General features: G+C 46.1%; 1 protein-coding gene across 1 annotated transcript in view; it reads right to left on the bottom strand.

Moving 5' to 3' along the window:
• Positions 1 to 18,963, bottom strand: part of LOC306918559 (tight junction protein 1-like) — a gene marked incomplete at its 5' end in the record, with an annotated part of 162,586 nt that overhangs the window by 76,926 nt on the left and 66,697 nt on the right. Inside the window, 3 exons of the mRNA XM_079531456.1 lie at positions 1,011 to 1,113; positions 3,667 to 3,791; positions 8,661 to 8,717. Of these exons, the coding sequence (XP_079387582.1) occupies positions 1,011 to 1,113; positions 3,667 to 3,791; positions 8,661 to 8,717 (285 nt within the window). The remainder of the gene's footprint in view (positions 1 to 1,010; positions 1,114 to 3,666; positions 3,792 to 8,660; positions 8,718 to 18,963) is intronic.

The raw sequence follows: 18,963 nt of genomic DNA, 5'->3' as shown, positions 1-18,963 counted from the left end.
AGAACAGTCATTATGGACCTTCCTCTTCCTCCTGATGGTCTGTGGAGTAGAGAACATTCATTATGGACCTTCCTCTTCCTCCTGATGGTCTGTGGAGTAGAGAACATTCATTATGGACCTTCCTCTTCCTCCTGATGGTCTGTGGAGTAGAGAACATTCATTATGGACCTTCCTCTTCCTCCTGATGGTCTGTGGAGTGGAGAACATTCATTATGGACCTTCCTCTTCCTCCTGATGGTCTGTGGAGTAGAGAACATTCATTATGGACCTTCCTCCTCCTCCTGATGGTCTGTGGAGTAGAGAACATTCATTATGGACCTTCCTCTTCCTCCTGATGGTCTGTGGAGTAGAGAACATTCATTATGGACCTTCCTCTTCCTCCTGATGGTCTGTGGAGTAGAGAACAGTCATTATGGACCTTCCTCTTCCTCCTGATGGTCTGTGGAGTAGAGAACATTCATTATGGACCTTCCTCTTCCTCCTGATGGTCTGTGGAGTAGAGAACATTCATTATGGACCTTCCTCTTCCTCCTGATGGTCTGTGGAGTAGAGAACATTCATTATGGACCTTCCTCTTCCTCCTGATGGTCTGTGGAGTAGAGAACATTCATTATGGACCTTCCTCTTCCTCCTGATGGTCTGTGGAACCATAGGAACATTCATAACATGTTCCTTAGATGTAAATACCAGAGGGTGTACAAAAATGCTAACGCACACCAAAGTCCTTGTAGCGGTGCCGGCACACGGGAGAAAACTGTAGAGTAAATCTTGAAAAAAGAGGGTGACCGGCCGCACACGCCAATACAGTAGATGGCGCTATACTCACCATACCAATACAATGTTACCCAGAGACTAAAATACATTCACAATATGCATGTTTTCAGAAAAATAAAATATTACAGCATACCCATAAACTGGGACAGCTACAGTATAGATACTTACAATCATAGCGTTCAGTAGATTTATAGATACTTATGATCTTAGTGCTCAGTAGATTTATAGATACTTACGATCTTAGCGTTCTTGCCGCTCTTGCGGAGCTGTTGAACGGCGTAGGCGTGTTCCACGTTGTCCATGGAGACCGTGTTGACCATGACCACCCTGTCATTCTCCCTGGAGCACGCACGCACGCACGCACGCACGCACACACACACACACACACACACACACACACACACACACACACACACACACACACACACACACACACACACACACACACACACACACACACACACACACACACACACACACACACACTTAGCTGGGGGGGTCGGGTCCTCAGAGTTAGAGGCTTACCCCTTTACCACTAGCTTTCTTCACAGATGTGTTCATACAGGTGTCTAGTCTGGCTAATAAGCCAGACCGAATCAGCCAAGGTGTCTACTACTACTGAAAGTTGGGGTACCATTAACATCGAATATAAGGCAAAGAATTCTAAACGTCATTTTACATTAAGTAGCATGTGACATGTCAAACTAGGGGGTTTTCAAGATTCTGAATCCACTGGAAGCATTAGTTTTGCACAAAAAACACTCCTTTGCCTAAAAATGCCCATAGCCATCATCACAAATGTGATGAGGTCAGCACATTTGGGCACATTTGGGCAAGTGGCTATGGCTGAATTTAGCCCAAGGAGTATTTAAGTGCAAAACTCACGCTTGGAATGGATTCAGCATCATGAAAACCCCCTAGTTTGACATGTCACATGATACTTAAAGTATAATGACATTTGGAATTCTTTGCCTTATATTGGTTGATAATGGTACCCAAACTTTCTGCAGCTGTCACAAAGTTTCCAAAGGGAGTTGGGTTGGAACATTTTTTTCTGTGATAGTAGACACATCTGTGAAGAAAGCTAGTGGTAAGCATTTATTTTGCAGATTTGCCACAACTTAAGCTAACTTTACCTAACTAATTGTGGTTAATGGACCTTTCGGTATGCCCCCCCGCAACTTTTACCACGTAGCTGCTCACGTAGCCTGCTACACCTACTGTAGGAAACAGTCTGATCTCCAGGCTTTGTGCCATTTTAATAAAGTAATGTACCGGACAGAGTCACTTCTTCTACTACGGCATTTCCAGGGTTGTGGACCAGAGCTAATGCTATGCTAATGCACTGGACCAGAGCTAATGCTATGCTAATGCACTGGACCAGAGCTAATGCTACGCTAACGCTAACACACTGGACCAGAGCTAATGCTAACAGAGACAGACTGGTTCACTCATTCACCCTCCCTGCTACTAAAAGCATACTATTAATGTCAACTTTTACTAAACAATGGTTCGATCAATCGTCTAATTAAGCAATATTACACTTACACGCCTGCGTTACTGTGACGTTAAACCACCCCCTGCAAACAGTTACCCTTAAAACTAAGAGAATCACTGAAAAATAATAATGTTTCAATGACAGATGTAGCGACTATGACCACACATGTCCCAAGAAACTAGCTAGCCTAGCCACCCAGTCTGCTGCTCTCTGAGAGAACAGAAACTAGCTAGCCTAGCCACCCAGTCTGCTGCTCTCTGGGAGAACAGAAACTAGCTAGCCTAGCCACCCAGTCTGCTGCTCTCTGAGAGAACAGAAACTAGCTAGCCTAGCCACCCAGTCTGCTGCTCTCTGAGAGAACAGAAACTAGCTAGCCTAGCCACCCAGTCTGTTGCGCTCTGAGAGAACAGAAACTAGCTAGCCTAGCCACCCAGTCTGCTGCTCTCTGGGAGAACAGAAACTAGCTAGCCTAGCCACCCAGTCTGTTGCGCTCTGAGAGAACAGAAACTAGCTAGCCTAGCCACCCAGTCTGTTGCGCTCTGAGAGAACAGAAACTAGCTAGCCTAGCCACCCAGTCTGCTGCTCTCTGGGAGAACAGAAACTAGCTAGCCTAGCCACCCAGTCTGTTGCGCTCTGAGAGAACAGAAACTAGCTAGCCTAGCCACCCAGTCTGCTGCTCTCTGGGAGAACAGAAACTAGCTAGCCTAGCCACCCAGTCTGCTGCTCTCTGGGAAAACAGAAACTAGCTAGCCTAGCCACCCAGTCTGCTGCTCTCTGAGAGAACAGAAACTAGCTAGCCTAGCCACCCAGTCTGCTGCTCTCTGAGAGAACAGAAACTAGCTAGCCTAGCCACCCAGTCTGTTGCGCTCTAAGATAACAGAAACTAGCTAGCCTAGCCACCCAGTCTGCTGCGCTCTGAGAGAACAGAAACTAGCTAGCCTAGCCACCCAGTCTGCTGCTCTCTGGGAGAACAGAAACTAGCTAGCCTAGCCACCCAGTCTGCTGCTCTCTGGGAGAACAGAAACTAGCTAGCCTAGCCACCCAGTCTGCTGCTCTCTGGGAGAACAGAAACTAGCTAGCCTAGCCACCCAGTCTGCTGCTCTCTGAGAGAAAAGCACGGCTGAATTGTTTGTTTTGATTAGCCGGTGAAATAATGTGGTTTGAAGCACAGTTAGAAAGTGTTCAACCAATCAGATTGCTTCCTCAAAACGACCTGTTGTATAATAAACAACAATTTAACAAACCATGGAGCAAATGTATGTAAGTGTGCTTGCGTGGACGGCCACACACACACACACACACACACACACACACACACACACACACACACACACACACACACACACACACACACACACACACACACACACACACACACAGAGAGACAGACTCACTGTAGCAGGCCCTCTGCAGGGCCTCCCTTCAGGACGTCTGAGATGACGATGGAGGTTTCTCCGCTCTGGAAGTGAGGGTTGTCTCGACCTCCGGAGATGGCGATGCCGAAGCCGAAGCCTGGTGCCTGCACACACACACACGCAGGCAAGCACGCACGCAGGCAAGCACGCACGCACGCACGCACACACACACACACACAAACGCACACACCGGTATAACATTTACAATGTATTCATTTATCAGACACTCTTTACCCAGAGCGACTTACAGTAAGCAAGAACGACACATTTAAAAACTGCATCGCTGGTGGTGACGGAGGAGAGCAACGCTAAAAGGTAAACATCGCTGGTGGTGACGGAGGAGAGCAACGCTAAAAGGTAAACATCGCTGGTGGTGACGGAGGAGAGCAACGCTAAAAGGTAAACAGACGGACGGCGTGTTCGTATATGGAGTAAACGGTTGTCTACGAATATACGCGTAGAAGGCACCAGTAGGTGACTGTTTGACTGCATAACGCGCGTTCCATGCTATTTAATCCGTTGTCTCCGGACGAGCCTACTCGTCAAGAGCGCCCTGCGCGTTGCACGCATTAACGCACTGTGAGGATCTCCATATTTGGTCGAACCTGACGTCATATTCTGATGAGATGAGATTCCATTAAAAGGCTGATTCCACACAGTGTGAGGAGCAGTAGCTTGAGAGAGACGAACCGAACCCAGAGAAGAGATGGAGAAACCGTGTGATTCTGAGATGAGGATAATTCATCAACATGAGGTGAATGTAACATTGGACCCTGATACAGCACACCCCCGCCTCAACCTGTCTGAGGATGGAAAACAAGTGAGTCTTGGAAACGTATCGAAGAATCTGCCAAAGAACAAAGCGAGATTCTCATATTATTTATCTGTCTTAGGAAAACAGAGCTTCTCCTCAGGAAGGTTTTACTTTGAGGTTCAGGTTGGAGGGAAGACTGACTGGGATGTAGGAGTGGTCAGAGAGTCCGTCAACAGGAAGGGAGGTCCCAACAATGGTTACTGGACTATAATGTTGAGGAATGGAAATGAGTACAAGGCTGCTGCTGGCCCTCCTGTCCTCCTCCCTGTAAGAGAGGAGCTCCAGAAAGTGGGAGTGTTTGTGGATTACGAGGAGGGTCTGGTCTCCTTTTACGATGTAGAGACCAGAGTTCACATCTACTCTTTCACTGGCTGCTCCTTCACTGAGAGACTCTGTCCATTATTAAATCCATGTAGGAACCCAAATGGTACAAACGCTGCTGCTCTGGTGATCTCTCCTGTCGATGGGACAGCGCCCCCGATAGAGAGTGGACACTCCCCCCTCGTCTAGACTGAGTGGACACTCCCCCCTCAAGTTAATTCCGAATCGCTGCATTGCTCGTTGCACGCCGTCACCACGGCATACGGCCAACGTTTCTTTTTTTCAGGGGCGCGCACGCCGCACATGCATCGATCAAAAACAACCCTTAAGGACTCCTCATGCATTGAAGGAAGCATGAGGCCAGTCCGTTGCTCTTCCCGGGTTGGCAGAGGGAGTGTTACAAAAATCGTGGGATAAAAAAAAGTAAAAAAAGTTAGTGAGCGCCGATAGGAACAGGAAACGGGTCCATTATTTAACGGGCGGGGCAGCTTTGTATTATAATAGAGCACCGAAGTCTGACGTCAATATCAGTAGATAGTAGATAGATCCACTGGTTCATGTACTTTATATTTACATTATAATCCAGGAAGGATGCAGGACTGGCCACAGCAAATAATTGATCCGTTTTAACTTGGGATGTTAATCAATGAGCGCCAGGATTTCTTTCAAAATAGGAGCTCGGGTGCCGGGCAGATATGGCTTTTACTCTGAAAGCCCCCCCACCCCTTCCATTCTGTACAAAAGCCGGGAGGCAGTGCTTACTTTTGGCGGAGCTCAGCTCCGCCAAGTACCTGTCACTTGAGCTCCCCTACCTGTAGAGGGCGCTCCGGTAGCTGTAGAGGGTGCTCCGCCACCCCAAATGCACATTACAATACAATATACAATATACAATACGTCTCTATTATTATTTTAGTTTCATTTTCAAGTCAACTAGGCTTCTTCCTCGTCATAGTAATTCTATTTCCAGTACGATTCCAAAATAAAATATGGTTTGAATGATTGCATTGCAAGTACAAACAAAAAAACACTCTTATTTTGAAATGTGTGCCCGTTTTGAGAGGAAATAGGTGGATATGGAACCCCGGCATCGTGAGGCTTGACGCCTCACTGTTGACGGTGCTGGGTGTGTAAATAAAAACAACTCGTCTCGACTTTTGCAATTTGCATCTGTTGTCGTTCGTTGCATATGGAATATGGAACTTTCATACTTTTATGGAGCAATAGATTAACTGCTACTTGGAGTTTAGCCTTGGGGACAGCATGCGTTTTGTACAAAATGGTGAGGCTGGTGAGTTCTTATGAACAGAACTGACTGCATTGCCAAATCTCACAAAGACTCAATCAGAATCGAATATCATAACGCTTGCTTTGGTGGGCCCGAAATAAAAAAAAGACTAGAACAGAATAAAGTAGTAGTAGCATTATTGAGTTTTTATCGGAGGAGGAGGAGGAGGAGGAGGAGGAGAGGAACTTGGATAAGGACAACAACAACAACGCGCATACAAAATCTGACTGCTACGAGTATAAAACCAGAAAAAGAAAATGACTTGTTACTTCAGGGTCCTCCATTTCCAATTCATCAGAACATTTAAAGACACATAAAACGTCTATATGCTACTCTATTGTGTTCTGATGGGTGGGCTGGCCGTTGTGCTCTGTGTTCTGATGGGTGGGCTGGCCGTTCTCTTTACCTCACGATGTCACTAATAAAGTCTCTCTAGAAGCGCTAATATTCCAAGCGAGGGGCTTGTTGAAGACAGAAATGAAGACAGAAGTACAGTATGTTCATCTGGTCAGAACCACGGAGAGCTCCCTAGATTAGGATACGAGGCATTCTTTCAGAACCACGGAGAGCTCCCTAGATTAGGATACGAGGCATTCTTTCAGAACCACGGAGAGCTCCCTAGATTAGGAGATACGAGGCATTCTTTCAGAACCACGGGGAGCTCCCTAGATTAGGATACGAGGCATTCTTTCAGAACCACGGGGAGCTCCCTAGATTAGGATACGAGGCATTCTTTCAGAACCACGGGGAGCTCCCTAGATTAGGATACGAGGCATTCTTTCAGAACCACGGAGAGCTCCCTAGATTAGGATACGAGGAATTCTTTCAGAACCACGGAGAGCTCCCTAGATTCTTTCAGAACCACGGAGAGCTCCCTAGATTAGGATACGAGGCATTCTTTCAGAACCACGGGGAGCTCCCTAGATTAGGAGATACGAGGCATTCTTTCAGAACCACGGAGAGCTCCCTAGATTAGGAGATACGAGGCATTATTTCAGAACCATGGAGAGCTCCCTAGATTAGGAGATACGAGGCATTCTTTCAGAACCATGGAGAGCTCCCTAGATTAGGAGATACAAGGCATTCTTTCAGAACCATGGAGAGCTCCCTAGATTAGGCGATACGAGGCATTTTTTCAGAACCATGGAGAGCTCCCTAGATTAGGAGATACGAGGCTTTCGTTCTGATCCGTAAACCAAGGAAGATTAGAGAAGGAAGTGACAGTGACAGTGCTTCGCCATGACACTTTCATGGGAGCCAAATCTCGCACCGGAAATTACATGAATACAAAGCAGTGAATGGAGCCGGCTGGACCAGCTCATAACAGACCTTTGTCATATAATCCGTTCAGAAATATAAAAGAAGACATATCACAGGTTGTTTTCTAATCACTTGCTTTTCGATGTGCACAGAGTTCACAGTATATAATTTCATTTCATTTGAGGATTTAAACAGCAGCAGGTATCGTTTCTGTTCCGGGGGTATCGCGAGATTTGGCTGCCAGACAGGAAACGGTGGACAGTCTCGCGATACTTGGCACGTTCAGAAACATACTTTTTGCTCTTTAGATACCTCTAAAAAACTACACAGTGTACACATCGAAACGCAACACAGCAGACAATAATGTGTTACATGTCTTCTGTTATTTTCCAGAAGCGATTACTTTACAAAAGGTCTCAGTCATTCAGAAATATAGTGTGTGTGCATGAGCTGGTCACTGAGCTCTCATTGACTCCAATGTATTTTATATATAAATAGAGCTGGTCACTGAGCTCTCATTGACTCCAGTGTATTTTATATATAAATAGAGCTGGTCACTGAGCTCTCATTGACTCCAATGTATTTTATATATAAATAGAGCTGGTCACTGAGCTCTCATTGACTCCAGTGTATTTTATATATAAATAGAGCTGGTCACTGAGCTCTCATTGACTCCAATGTATTTTATATATAAATAGAGCTGGTCACTGAGCTCTCATTGACTCCAATGTATTTTATATATAAATAGAGCTGGTCACTGAGCTCTCATTGACTCCAATGTATTTTATATATAAATAGAGCTGGTCACTGAGCTCTCATTGACTCCAGTGCATTCTGCCGAACTTCCGGGTGCAGTTTGGCTCCCATGGTGCGACGAATCTGCCGTCTGGAATTGCGTGATAGCGGAAATGACGTTGGTGACTTTACCTCCATTTAATATACCTTGCCGTAAACAAGGAAGTGAACGGCAGCGCGAAAAAACACGGAGTAGAAGGAGAGGCCAACCCTCCAAAAAAGAAAACAAATCTGAATTGATCACGGCCCCTGCGAAATGCCCCAAATCACGTGATTTGGTCACAAATCACCTGCAACACGGGGATTTGTAACCCACAGTTCGTGCGTGCGTGCGTGCGTGCGTGCGTGCGTGCGTGCGTGCGTGCGTGCGTGCGTGCGTGCGTGCGTGCGTGCGTGCGTGCGTGCGTGCGTGCGTGCGTGCGTGCGTGCGTGCGTGCGTGCGTGCGTGCGTGCGTGCGTGCGTGCGTGCGTGCGTGCGTGCGTGTGACAGACACCTACCCTGTGCAGTGTTACAGTGTGCTGCTCCCATATGACAGTCTCCTCCATCGCTGCACTCTGAAACACACACACACACACACACACACACACACACACACACACACACACACACACACACACACTTTAATCCACAGATGTATATATAGCTCTACAGTAGATCTGTAAGCTCACGCGGGGCCCTCAGAGGTCGGCAGGAAACATCCATCATCCTCCACATGCAGTAGAAAGTGCTGAATCGGACTTAACCCTTTCAGTGCCAGACAGAGCAGAGCGGAGGAGAGGAGAGATGGATTGGCTCCCCCAAGAAGCTGACCAGTACAACCACAGTCTTATACTGTTGGCCACTAAGCAGCTCCACTGGAGCAGTTGGGGGTTTAGTGCCTTGCTCAAGGGCACTTCAGCGGTGTTGGGTGAGTGATGACAATCACTTCTCCACCCAGATTTTTCCTGCCCGTCCGGGGAATCGAACCGGCAACCTTTCGGCAACAAGGGCGCTCCTCTAACCCTTAGGCCACCGCTGCCCCTAAATGGTATATTTAGGGCGTAAACAGTATATTTAGGGCCTTTTTGATGTTTTCACACCCAAAGTTGGCTTTGGTGTTCACACAGGACATTGTAAAGTGAACCAAATATGTAAACAAATGACACGTGGACACAAAAGAAAAGAAAAGAATAATAATAATGGATTGCATTTTTATAGCGCTTTTCTATGCACTACGTGCTTACTCAAAGCGCTTTACAACGGTCCATTCATTCATACATCGGGAGGTGAAGTGGGTAACAGTCGACGCCAGCGTCCTCACTTCCCACATTCACACACCAATGGTGGCAACCACTGGAGGCAAGGTGGGGTTCAGTGTCTTGCCCAAGGACACTTCGACATGTAGACAGCAGGAGCCGGGATTCGAACCGCCAACCCATGGTTCATTGGACGACCTGCTATACCTCCTGAGCCACAGCCGCCCCAAAAAAAGGTCATTTTATGATCGAGGGAAAAAGAACATGAGGGGAAATCACTGTTACAGCCTTCAGTCACACAGAGAGAACAGCCTTCAGTCACACAGAGAGAGATCAGCCTTCAGTCACACAGAGAGAGAAGAGAACAGCCTTCAGTCACACAGAGAGAGAACAGCCTTCAGTCACACAGAGAGAGAACAGCCTTCAGTCACACAGAGAGAGAACAGCCTTCAGTCACACAGAGAGAGAACAGCCTTCAGTCACACAGAGAGAGGACAGCCTTCAGTCACACAGAGAGAGAACAGCCTTCAGTCACACAGAGAGAGAACAGCCTTCAGTCACACAGAGAGAGAAGAGAACAGCCTTCAGTCACACAGAGAGAGAACAGCCTTCAGTCACACAGAGAGAGAACAGCCTTCAGTCACACAGAGAGAGAACAGCCTTCAGTCACACAGAGAGAGAACAGCCTTCAGTCACACAGAGAGAGAACAGCCTTCAGTCACACAGAGAGAGAACAGCCTTCAGTCACACAGAGAGAGAACAGCCTTCAGTCACACAGAGAGAGAACAGCCTTCAGTCACACAGAGAGAGAAGAGAACAGCCTTCAGTCACACAGAGAGAGAACAGCCTTCAGTCACACAGAGAGAGAAGAGAACAGCCTTCAGTCACACAGAGAGAGAAGATAATAGCCTTCAGTCACACAGAGAGAGAACAGCCTTCAGTCACACAGAGAGAGAAGATAATAGCCTTCAGTCACACAGAGAGAGAACAGCCTTCAGTCACACAGAGAGAGAACAGCCTTCAGTCACACAGAGAGAGAACAGCCTTCAGTCACACAGAGAGAACAGCCTTCAGTCACACAGAGAGAGAACAGCCTTCAGTCACACAGAGAGAGAACAGCCTTCAGTCACACAGAGAGAGAACAGCCTTCAGTCACACAGAGAGAGAACAGCCTTCAGTCACACAGAGAGAGAACAGCCTTCAGTCACACAGAGAGAGAACAGCCTTCAATCACACAGAGAGAACAGCCTTCAGTCACACAGAGAGAGAACAGCCTTCAGTCACACAGAGAGAGAACAGCCTTCAGTCACACAGAGAGAGAACAGCCTTCAGTCACACAGAGAGAGAAGAGAACAGCCTTCAGTCACACAGAGAGAGAACAGCCTTCAGTCACACAGAGAGAGAAGAGAACAGCCTTCAGTCACACAGAGAGAACAGCCTTCAGTCACACAGAGAGAGAACAGCCTTCAGTCACACAGATAGAGAACAGCCTTCAGTCACACAGAGAGAGAACAGCCTTCAGTCACACAGAGAGAGAAGAGAACAGCCTTCAGTCACACAGAGAGAGAACAGCCTTCAGTCACACAGAGAGAGAACAGCCTTCAGTCACACAGAGAGAGAAGAGAACAGCCTTCAGTCACACACAGAGAGAACAGCCTTCAGTCACACAGAGAGAGAAGAGAACAGCCTTCAGTCACACAGAGAGAGAACAGCCTTCAGTCACACAGAGAGAGAAGAGAACAGCCTTCAGTCACACAGAGAGAACAGCCTTCAGTCACACAGAGAGAGAACAGCCTTCAGTCACACAGATAGAGAACAGCCTTCAGTCACACAGAGAGAGAACAGCCTTCAGTCACACAGAGAGAGAAGAGAACAGCCTTCAGTCACACAGAGAGAGAACAGCCTTCAGTCACACAGAGAGAGAACAGCCTTCAGTCACACAGAGAGAGAAGAGAACAGCCTTCAGTCACACACAGAGAGAACAGCCTTCAGTCACACATAGAGAGAACAGCCTTCAGTCACACAGAGAGAGAACAGCCTTCAGTCACACAGATAGAGAACAGCCTTCAGTCACACAGAGAGAGAACAGCCTTCAGTCACACAGAGAGAGAAGAGAACAGCCTTCAGTCACACAGAGAGAACAGCCTTCAGTCACACACAGAGAGAGAAGAGAACAGCCTTCAGTCACACAGAGAGAGAAGAGAACAGCCTTCAGTCACACACAGAGAGAACAGCCTTCAGTCACACAGAGAGAGAACAGCCTTCAGTCACACAGAGAGAGAACAGCCTTCAGTCACACAGAGAGAGAACAGCCTTCAGTCACACAGAGAGAGAACAGCCTTCAGTCACACAGAGAGAGAAGAGAACAGCCTTCAGTCACACAGAGAGAGAACAGCCTTCAGTCACACAGAGAGAGAACAGCCTTCAGTCACACAGAGAGAGAAGAGAACAGCCTTCAGTCACACAGAGAGAGAGAAGAGAACAGCCTTCAGTCACACAGAGAGAGAAGAGAACAGCTACATGGAACGACAGCAACAACTTGCTATTGCATTATTAATTATTTTATAAGCCAAATAAGAGCAACAGATGAACAGAGGAGCAGCTGTTTGAACAATAATGTGCTTGCCGCTGATGCATGCAATTCACCAGAGACGTACAGCCTACAACAAGGTATCCCCCATAAAAAGGACTTTTCTTCCATGTGTGCACCCAACTGACCAGCCGTGCTGGTCAGTTAGTATTGAGCTTCAGGTCAGAACATGCTCCGCTGCAGCTAATTGAGTTGACCCAGTTTCACATCTTTGGCTATAGTGATGTAATCAATTAATCATTTGGGACCACATGTGTAGCTTATTTAACATTTTAAATGGCTTGCATGTAGGCTATATAGAGTTAGGGTCATGCAGGCTATATAGGGTTAGGGTTAGGGTCATGTAGGCTATATAGGGTTAGGGTTAGGGTCATGTAGGCTATATAGGGTTAGGGTTAGGGTCATGTAGGCTATATAGGGTTAGGGTTAGGGTCATGTAGGCTACTCTACATGTAGGCTATAGGGTTAGGGTATAGGCTACTCTACATGTAGGCTATAGGGTTAGGGTAGGCTATACTCTACATGTAGGCTATAGGGTTAGGGTATAGGCTACTCTACATGTAGGCTATAGGGTTAGGGTAGGCTACTCTACATGTAGGCTATAGGGTTAGGGTAGGCTACTCTACATGTAGGCTATAGGGTTAGGGTAGGCTACTCTACATGTAGGCTATAGGGTTAGGGTAGGCTACTCTACATGTAGGCTATAGGGTTAGGGTAGGCTACTCTACATGTAGGCTATAGGGTTAGGGTATAGGCTACTCTACATGTAGGCTATAGGGTTAGGGTAGGCTACTCTACATGTAGGCTATAGGGTTAGGGTAGGCTACTCTACATGTAGGCTATAGGGTTAGGGTAGGCTACTCTACATGTAGGCTATAGGGTTAGGGTATAGGCTACTCTACATGTAGGCTATAGGGGTTAGGGTAGGCTACTCTACATGTAGGCTATAGGGTTAGGGTAGGATACATGTAGGCTATAGGGTTAGGGTAGGCTACTCTACATGTAGGCTACTTTACTATACTACTATATAGGCTACTCTACATGTAGGCTATAGGGTTAGGGTAGGCTACTCTACACGTAGGCTATAGGGTTAGGGTAGGCTACTCTACATGTAGGCTATAGGGTTAGGGTAGGCTACTCTACATGTAGGCTATAGGGTTAGGGTATAGGCTACTCTACATGTAGGCTATAGGGTTAGGGTAGGCTACTCTACATGTAGGCTACTCTACATGTAGGCTACTCTACATGTAGGCTATAGGGTTAGGGTAGGCTACTCTACATGTAGGCTATAGGGTTAGGGTATAGGCTACTCTACATGTAGGCTATATGGTTAGGGTATAGGCTACTCTACATGTAGGCTACTCTACATGTAGGCTATAGGGTTAGGGTAGGCTACTCTACATGTAGGCTATAGGGTTAGGGTATAGGCTACTCTACATGTAGGCTATAGGGTTAGGGTATAGGCTACTCTACATGTAGGCTACTCTACATGTAGGCTATAGGGTTAGGGTAGGCTACTCTACATGTAGGCTATAGGGTTAGGGTATAGGCTACTCTACATGTAGGCTACTCTACATGTAGGCTATAGGGTTAGGGTATAGGCTACTCTACATGTAGGCTATAGGGTTAGGGTATAGGCTACTCTACATGTAGGCTATAGGGTTAGGGTAGGCTACTCTACATGTAGGCTATAGGGTTAGGGTAGGCTACTCTACATGTAGGCTATAGGGTTAGGGTATAGGCTACTCTACATGTAGGCTATAGGGTTAGGGTAGGCTACTCTACATGTAGGCTATAGGGTTAGGGTAGGCTACTCTACATGTAGGCTATAGGGTTAGGGTATAGGCTACTCTACATGTAGGCTACTCTACATGTAGGCTATAGGGTTAGGGTAGGCTACTCTACATGTAGGCTATAGGGTTAGGGTAGGCTACTCTACATGTAGGCTATAGGGTTAGGGTATAGGCTACTCTACATGTAGGCTACTCTACATGTAGGCTATAGGGTTAGGGTATAGGCTACTCTACATGTAGGCTATAGGGTTAGGGTAGGCTACTCTACATGTAGGCTATAGGGTTAGGGTATAGGCTACTCTACATGTAGGCTATAGGGTTAGGGTATAGGCTACTCTACATGTAGGCTATAGGGTTAGGGTAGGATACATGTAGGCTATAGGGTTAGGGTAGGCTACTCTACATGTAGGCTATAGGGTTAGGGTAGGATACATGTAGGCTATAGGGTTAGGGTAGGCTACTCTACATGTAGGCTATAGGGTTAGGGTAGGCTACTCTACATGTAGGCTATAGGGTTAGGGTAGGCTACTCTACATGTAGGCTATAGGGTTAGGGTATAGGCTACTCTACATGTAGACTATAGGGTTAGGGTAGGCTACTCTACATGTAGGCTATAGGGTTAGGGTAGGCTACTCTACATGTAGGCTATAGGGTTAGGGTAGGCTACTCTACATGTAGGCTACTCTACATGTAGGCTATAGGGTTAGGGTAGGCTACTCTACATGTAGGCTATAGGGTTAGGGTAGGCTACTCTACATGTAGGCTATAGGGTTAGGGTAGGCTACTCTACATGTAGGCTATAGGGTTAGGGTAGGCTACTCTACATGTAGGCTATAGGGTAGGCTACTCTACATGTAGGCTATAGGGTTAGGGTAGGCTACTCTACATGTAGGCTATAGGGTTAGGGTAGGCTACTCTACATGTAGGCTATAGGGTTAGGGTAGGCTACATGTAGGCTACTTTACTATACTACTATATAGGCTACTCTTGACAGGATGGTTTTACATATGTATCTGTCTCTGCGTCTCTCCCATAGAGCTAAGATATATCGGGTCTCTCCCCCCATATGTGCGGGTGTGTGTGTGCGTGCGCACACACACACCCGCACACCCGCACACACACACACACACACACACACACACACACACACACACACACACACACACACACACACACACACACACACACACACACACACACACACACAGTGCCAGTACCAAATAACCCTGACATTAGTTAACATTACTAACCCTAACCCACCGATACCAATAAGTAGGGCTTACCAATAAGAGTATTTTATTTGTATTTTTGTTGAGTAACCACTTATTTTTTTCTCATAGCTGCAGATGGATCTCCGATCCATGAAATGTGGGATGTAACGTTATTTGTTATGACTTGTTATACAGTTGATGATGATCAAAATAAAACTAAATGCATGTTTGTAGATCGGCTGTTTTTGGTGATTTGCTGCAGTGTTGGGTCAGACTTGCTCGTTCAGCCTATAGTGTCAATTTAATGTTTTGGGTCAGAGTATCAGTACTTTAGGGTGGTATCGAGCCGATACCGGTATCGGTATCGGTATCGGAACAGCTCTAATTCAAAGGAAGATAGCGTGACAACTCAAACATAATGAGTGGCACTGCAGTTGCTGGGCACACACGCACACGCACACGCACACACACACACACACACACACACACACACACACACACACACACACACACACACACACACACACACCTGCTGTCTTGTAGATGCCATCACACATATGATATGTGATATTGTTATATTATTTATATAATTGTCGGCTCACTGAAATTAATGACGCTTGGGTCTTCAACCAGCAGAAATTCTCACATGTCCAACCAAAGGTATGGCTCCCCCATATCGATCAGCCGACGCAGAGAAGCTGGAAGTACCTTCACTAAAAACACTCCACACGCTTCTCCCTTCTGAAAATTGATCAATTAAGTGCCTTTATCCAAGGCGCTTTACATAGATGGTGCATTACATTCACGCATTCACACACACATTCACACACCTTTACATAGATGGTGCATTACATTCACGCATTCACACACACATTCACACACCTTTACATAGATGGTGCATTACATTCACCCATTCACACACACATTCACACACCTTTACATAGATGTTGGATTACATTCACCCATTCACACACACATTCACACACCTTTACATAGATGGTGCATTACATTCACCCATTCACACACACATTCACACACCTTTACATACATGGTGCATTACATTCACCCATTCACACACACATTCACACACCTTTACATAGATGGTGCATTACATTCACCCATTCACACACACATTCACACACCTTTACATAGATGGTGCATTACATTCACCCATTCACACACACATTCACACACCTTTACATAGATGTTGGATTACATTCACCCATTCACACACACATTCACACACCTTTACATAGATGGTGCATTACATTCACCCATTCACACACACATTCACACACCTTTACATACATGGTGCATTACATTCACCCATTCACACACACATTCACACACCTTTACATAGATTGTGCATTACATTCACCCATTCACACACACATTCACACACCTTTACATAGATGGTGCATTACATTCACCCATTCACACACACATTCACACCTTTACATAGATTGTGCATTACATTCACCCATTCACAAACACATTCACACACCTTTACATGGATGGTGCATTACATTCACCCATCCACACACACATTCACACACCTTTACATAGATGGTGCATTACATTCACCCATTCACACACACATTCGCACACCGATGGTGGAGGAAACCATGCAAGGCACCAACCAGCACATCAGGAGCAATCAGGGGTTCAGAGTCTTGCTCAAGGACACTTGGACACTAACTCTGGGGGAGCCCACAGGGATTGAGCTGGGAACCTTGCGGTTACCATCCAGCCACTCTACCGCTGAGCCACCGCCACCCTTCTGGCTTTGGCTCCAACACTATGGAATGAACTTCCCATTGCAGTCAGAACTACTAGTTAGGTAAAGTTACCTTAAGTTGTGGCAAATCTGGGAAAAAAATGCTTACCACTAGCTTTCGTTACAGATGTGTTCATAAAGGTGTCTACTATCACAGAAACAATTGTTCCAACCAAACTCCCTTGGGAAACTTTGTGACAGCTGCTGAAAGTTGGGGTACCATTATCAACCAATATAAGGCAAAACATTCCAAATTTCATTATACTTTAAGTAGCATGTGGCATGTCAAACTAGGGCATAGGGGGTTTGCACAAAAAACACTCCTTTGCCTAAAAATGCCCATAGCCGTCATCACAAATGTGATGATGTCAGCACATTTGGGCACATTTGGGCAAGTGGCTATGGCCGAATTTAGCCCAAGGAGTATTTTCGTGCAAAACGAATGCTTGGAATGGATTCAGCATCATAAAAACCCCCTAGTTTGACATGTCACATGCTACTTAAAGTATAATGAAATTTGGAATGTTTTGCCTTATATTGGCTGATAATGGTACCCCAACTTTCAGCATCTGTCACAGTTTCCCAAGGGAGTTTGGTTGGAAAAACACCCAGGGGTGCGCAGTACCTACTCTCACACCCAGGGGTGCGCAGTACCTACTCTCACACCCAGGGGTGCGCAGTACCTACTCTCACACCCAGGGGTGCGCAGTATCTACTGTGGAACTATAGTGGCCCTCTGGAGTGAGTGTGGAACTATAGTGGCACTCAAGCAAAGTTGTGGGCGCTCGTTTTAACCGTTAAGCAAACAATAGACAGATAGTTCTCTATTGATCCCGTGGGGAAATGCAGGCTCTGTTCATTAATATTCAAAAAGGGATGAGTGTTTAATGATAGCTCTCGGAAACAAGCCAACAGCGGAGCAAATAGAAACAAGCCAACAGCGGAGCAAACAAACTCTGGTCAACAAAAACACCTTGAAGCCCTCGTACAAGGTTTCTTCGACTATGCATGCACCTCTTGGTACCACAGCACCTCTAAGGCCCTTAAAACAAGGCTCCAGACTTATCAAAACAAACTGGTTAGGCTACTACTTGGCCACACTCCTCAAACCCACTTCACCCCTGCCCACTTTGACAGGCTGAAATGGCTTAGGGTCGGTGACAGAGTACAGCATCTTGCAATGGGTCTGGTCCACAAGATTCACTACACCACCAAGATACCCATGTATCTGTCTAAATACTTCACTAAGATACCCATGTACCTGTCTAAATACTTCACTAAGATACCCATGTACCTGTCTAAATACTTCACTACGATACCCATGTACCTGTCTAAATACTTCACTAAGATACCCATGTACCTGTCTAAATACTTCACTAAGATACCCATGTACCTGTCTAAATACTTCACTAAGATACCCATGTACCTGTCTAAATACTTCACTACGATACCCATGTACCTGTCTAAATACTTCACTAAGATACCCATGTACCTGTCTAAATACTTCACTACGATACCCATGTACCTGTCTAAATACTTCACTAAGATACCCATGTACCTGTCTAAATACTTCACTAAGATACCCATGTACCTGTCTAAATACGTCATTAAGATACTCATGTACCTGTCTAAATACTTCACTAAGATACCCATGTATCTGTCTAAATACTTCACTAAGATACCCATGTACCTGTCTAAATACTTCACTAAGATACCCATGTACCTGTCTAAATACTTCACTAAGATACCCATGTACCTGTCTAAATACTTCACTAAGATACCCATGTACCTGTCTAAATACTTCACTAAGATACCCATGTACCTGTCTAAATACTTCACTACGATACCCATGTACCTGTCTAAATACTTCACTAAGATACCCATGTACCTGTCTAAATACTTCACTAAGATACCCATGTACCTGTCTAAATACTTCACTAAGATACCCATGTACCTGTCTAAATACTTCACTAAGATACCCATGTACCTGTCTAAATACTTCACTAAGATACCCATGTACCTGTCTAAATACTTCACTAAGATACCCATGTACCTTTGGGTTAGGGACGTGGGGGACGTGGGGCGGCTCGCCCCCGGCGGCTCGCCGGAACCCGGCCAGCACCCTGGCCGTGATCCTGTGGGTCTGGAACTTCCGGGGACCCCCCGGGGACCCTCACACGGAGTTGCACCACTT

This window comes from Electrona antarctica, assembly GCF_951216825.1.
Source record: "Electrona antarctica genome assembly, contig: scaffold_96, whole genome shotgun sequence".
In the NCBI taxonomy this organism is placed as follows: Eukaryota; Metazoa; Chordata; class Actinopteri; order Myctophiformes; family Myctophidae; genus Electrona; species Electrona antarctica.
The sequence above is the reverse complement of the archived record's forward strand: the minus strand, read 5'-3'. Positions and strand labels throughout refer to the sequence as shown.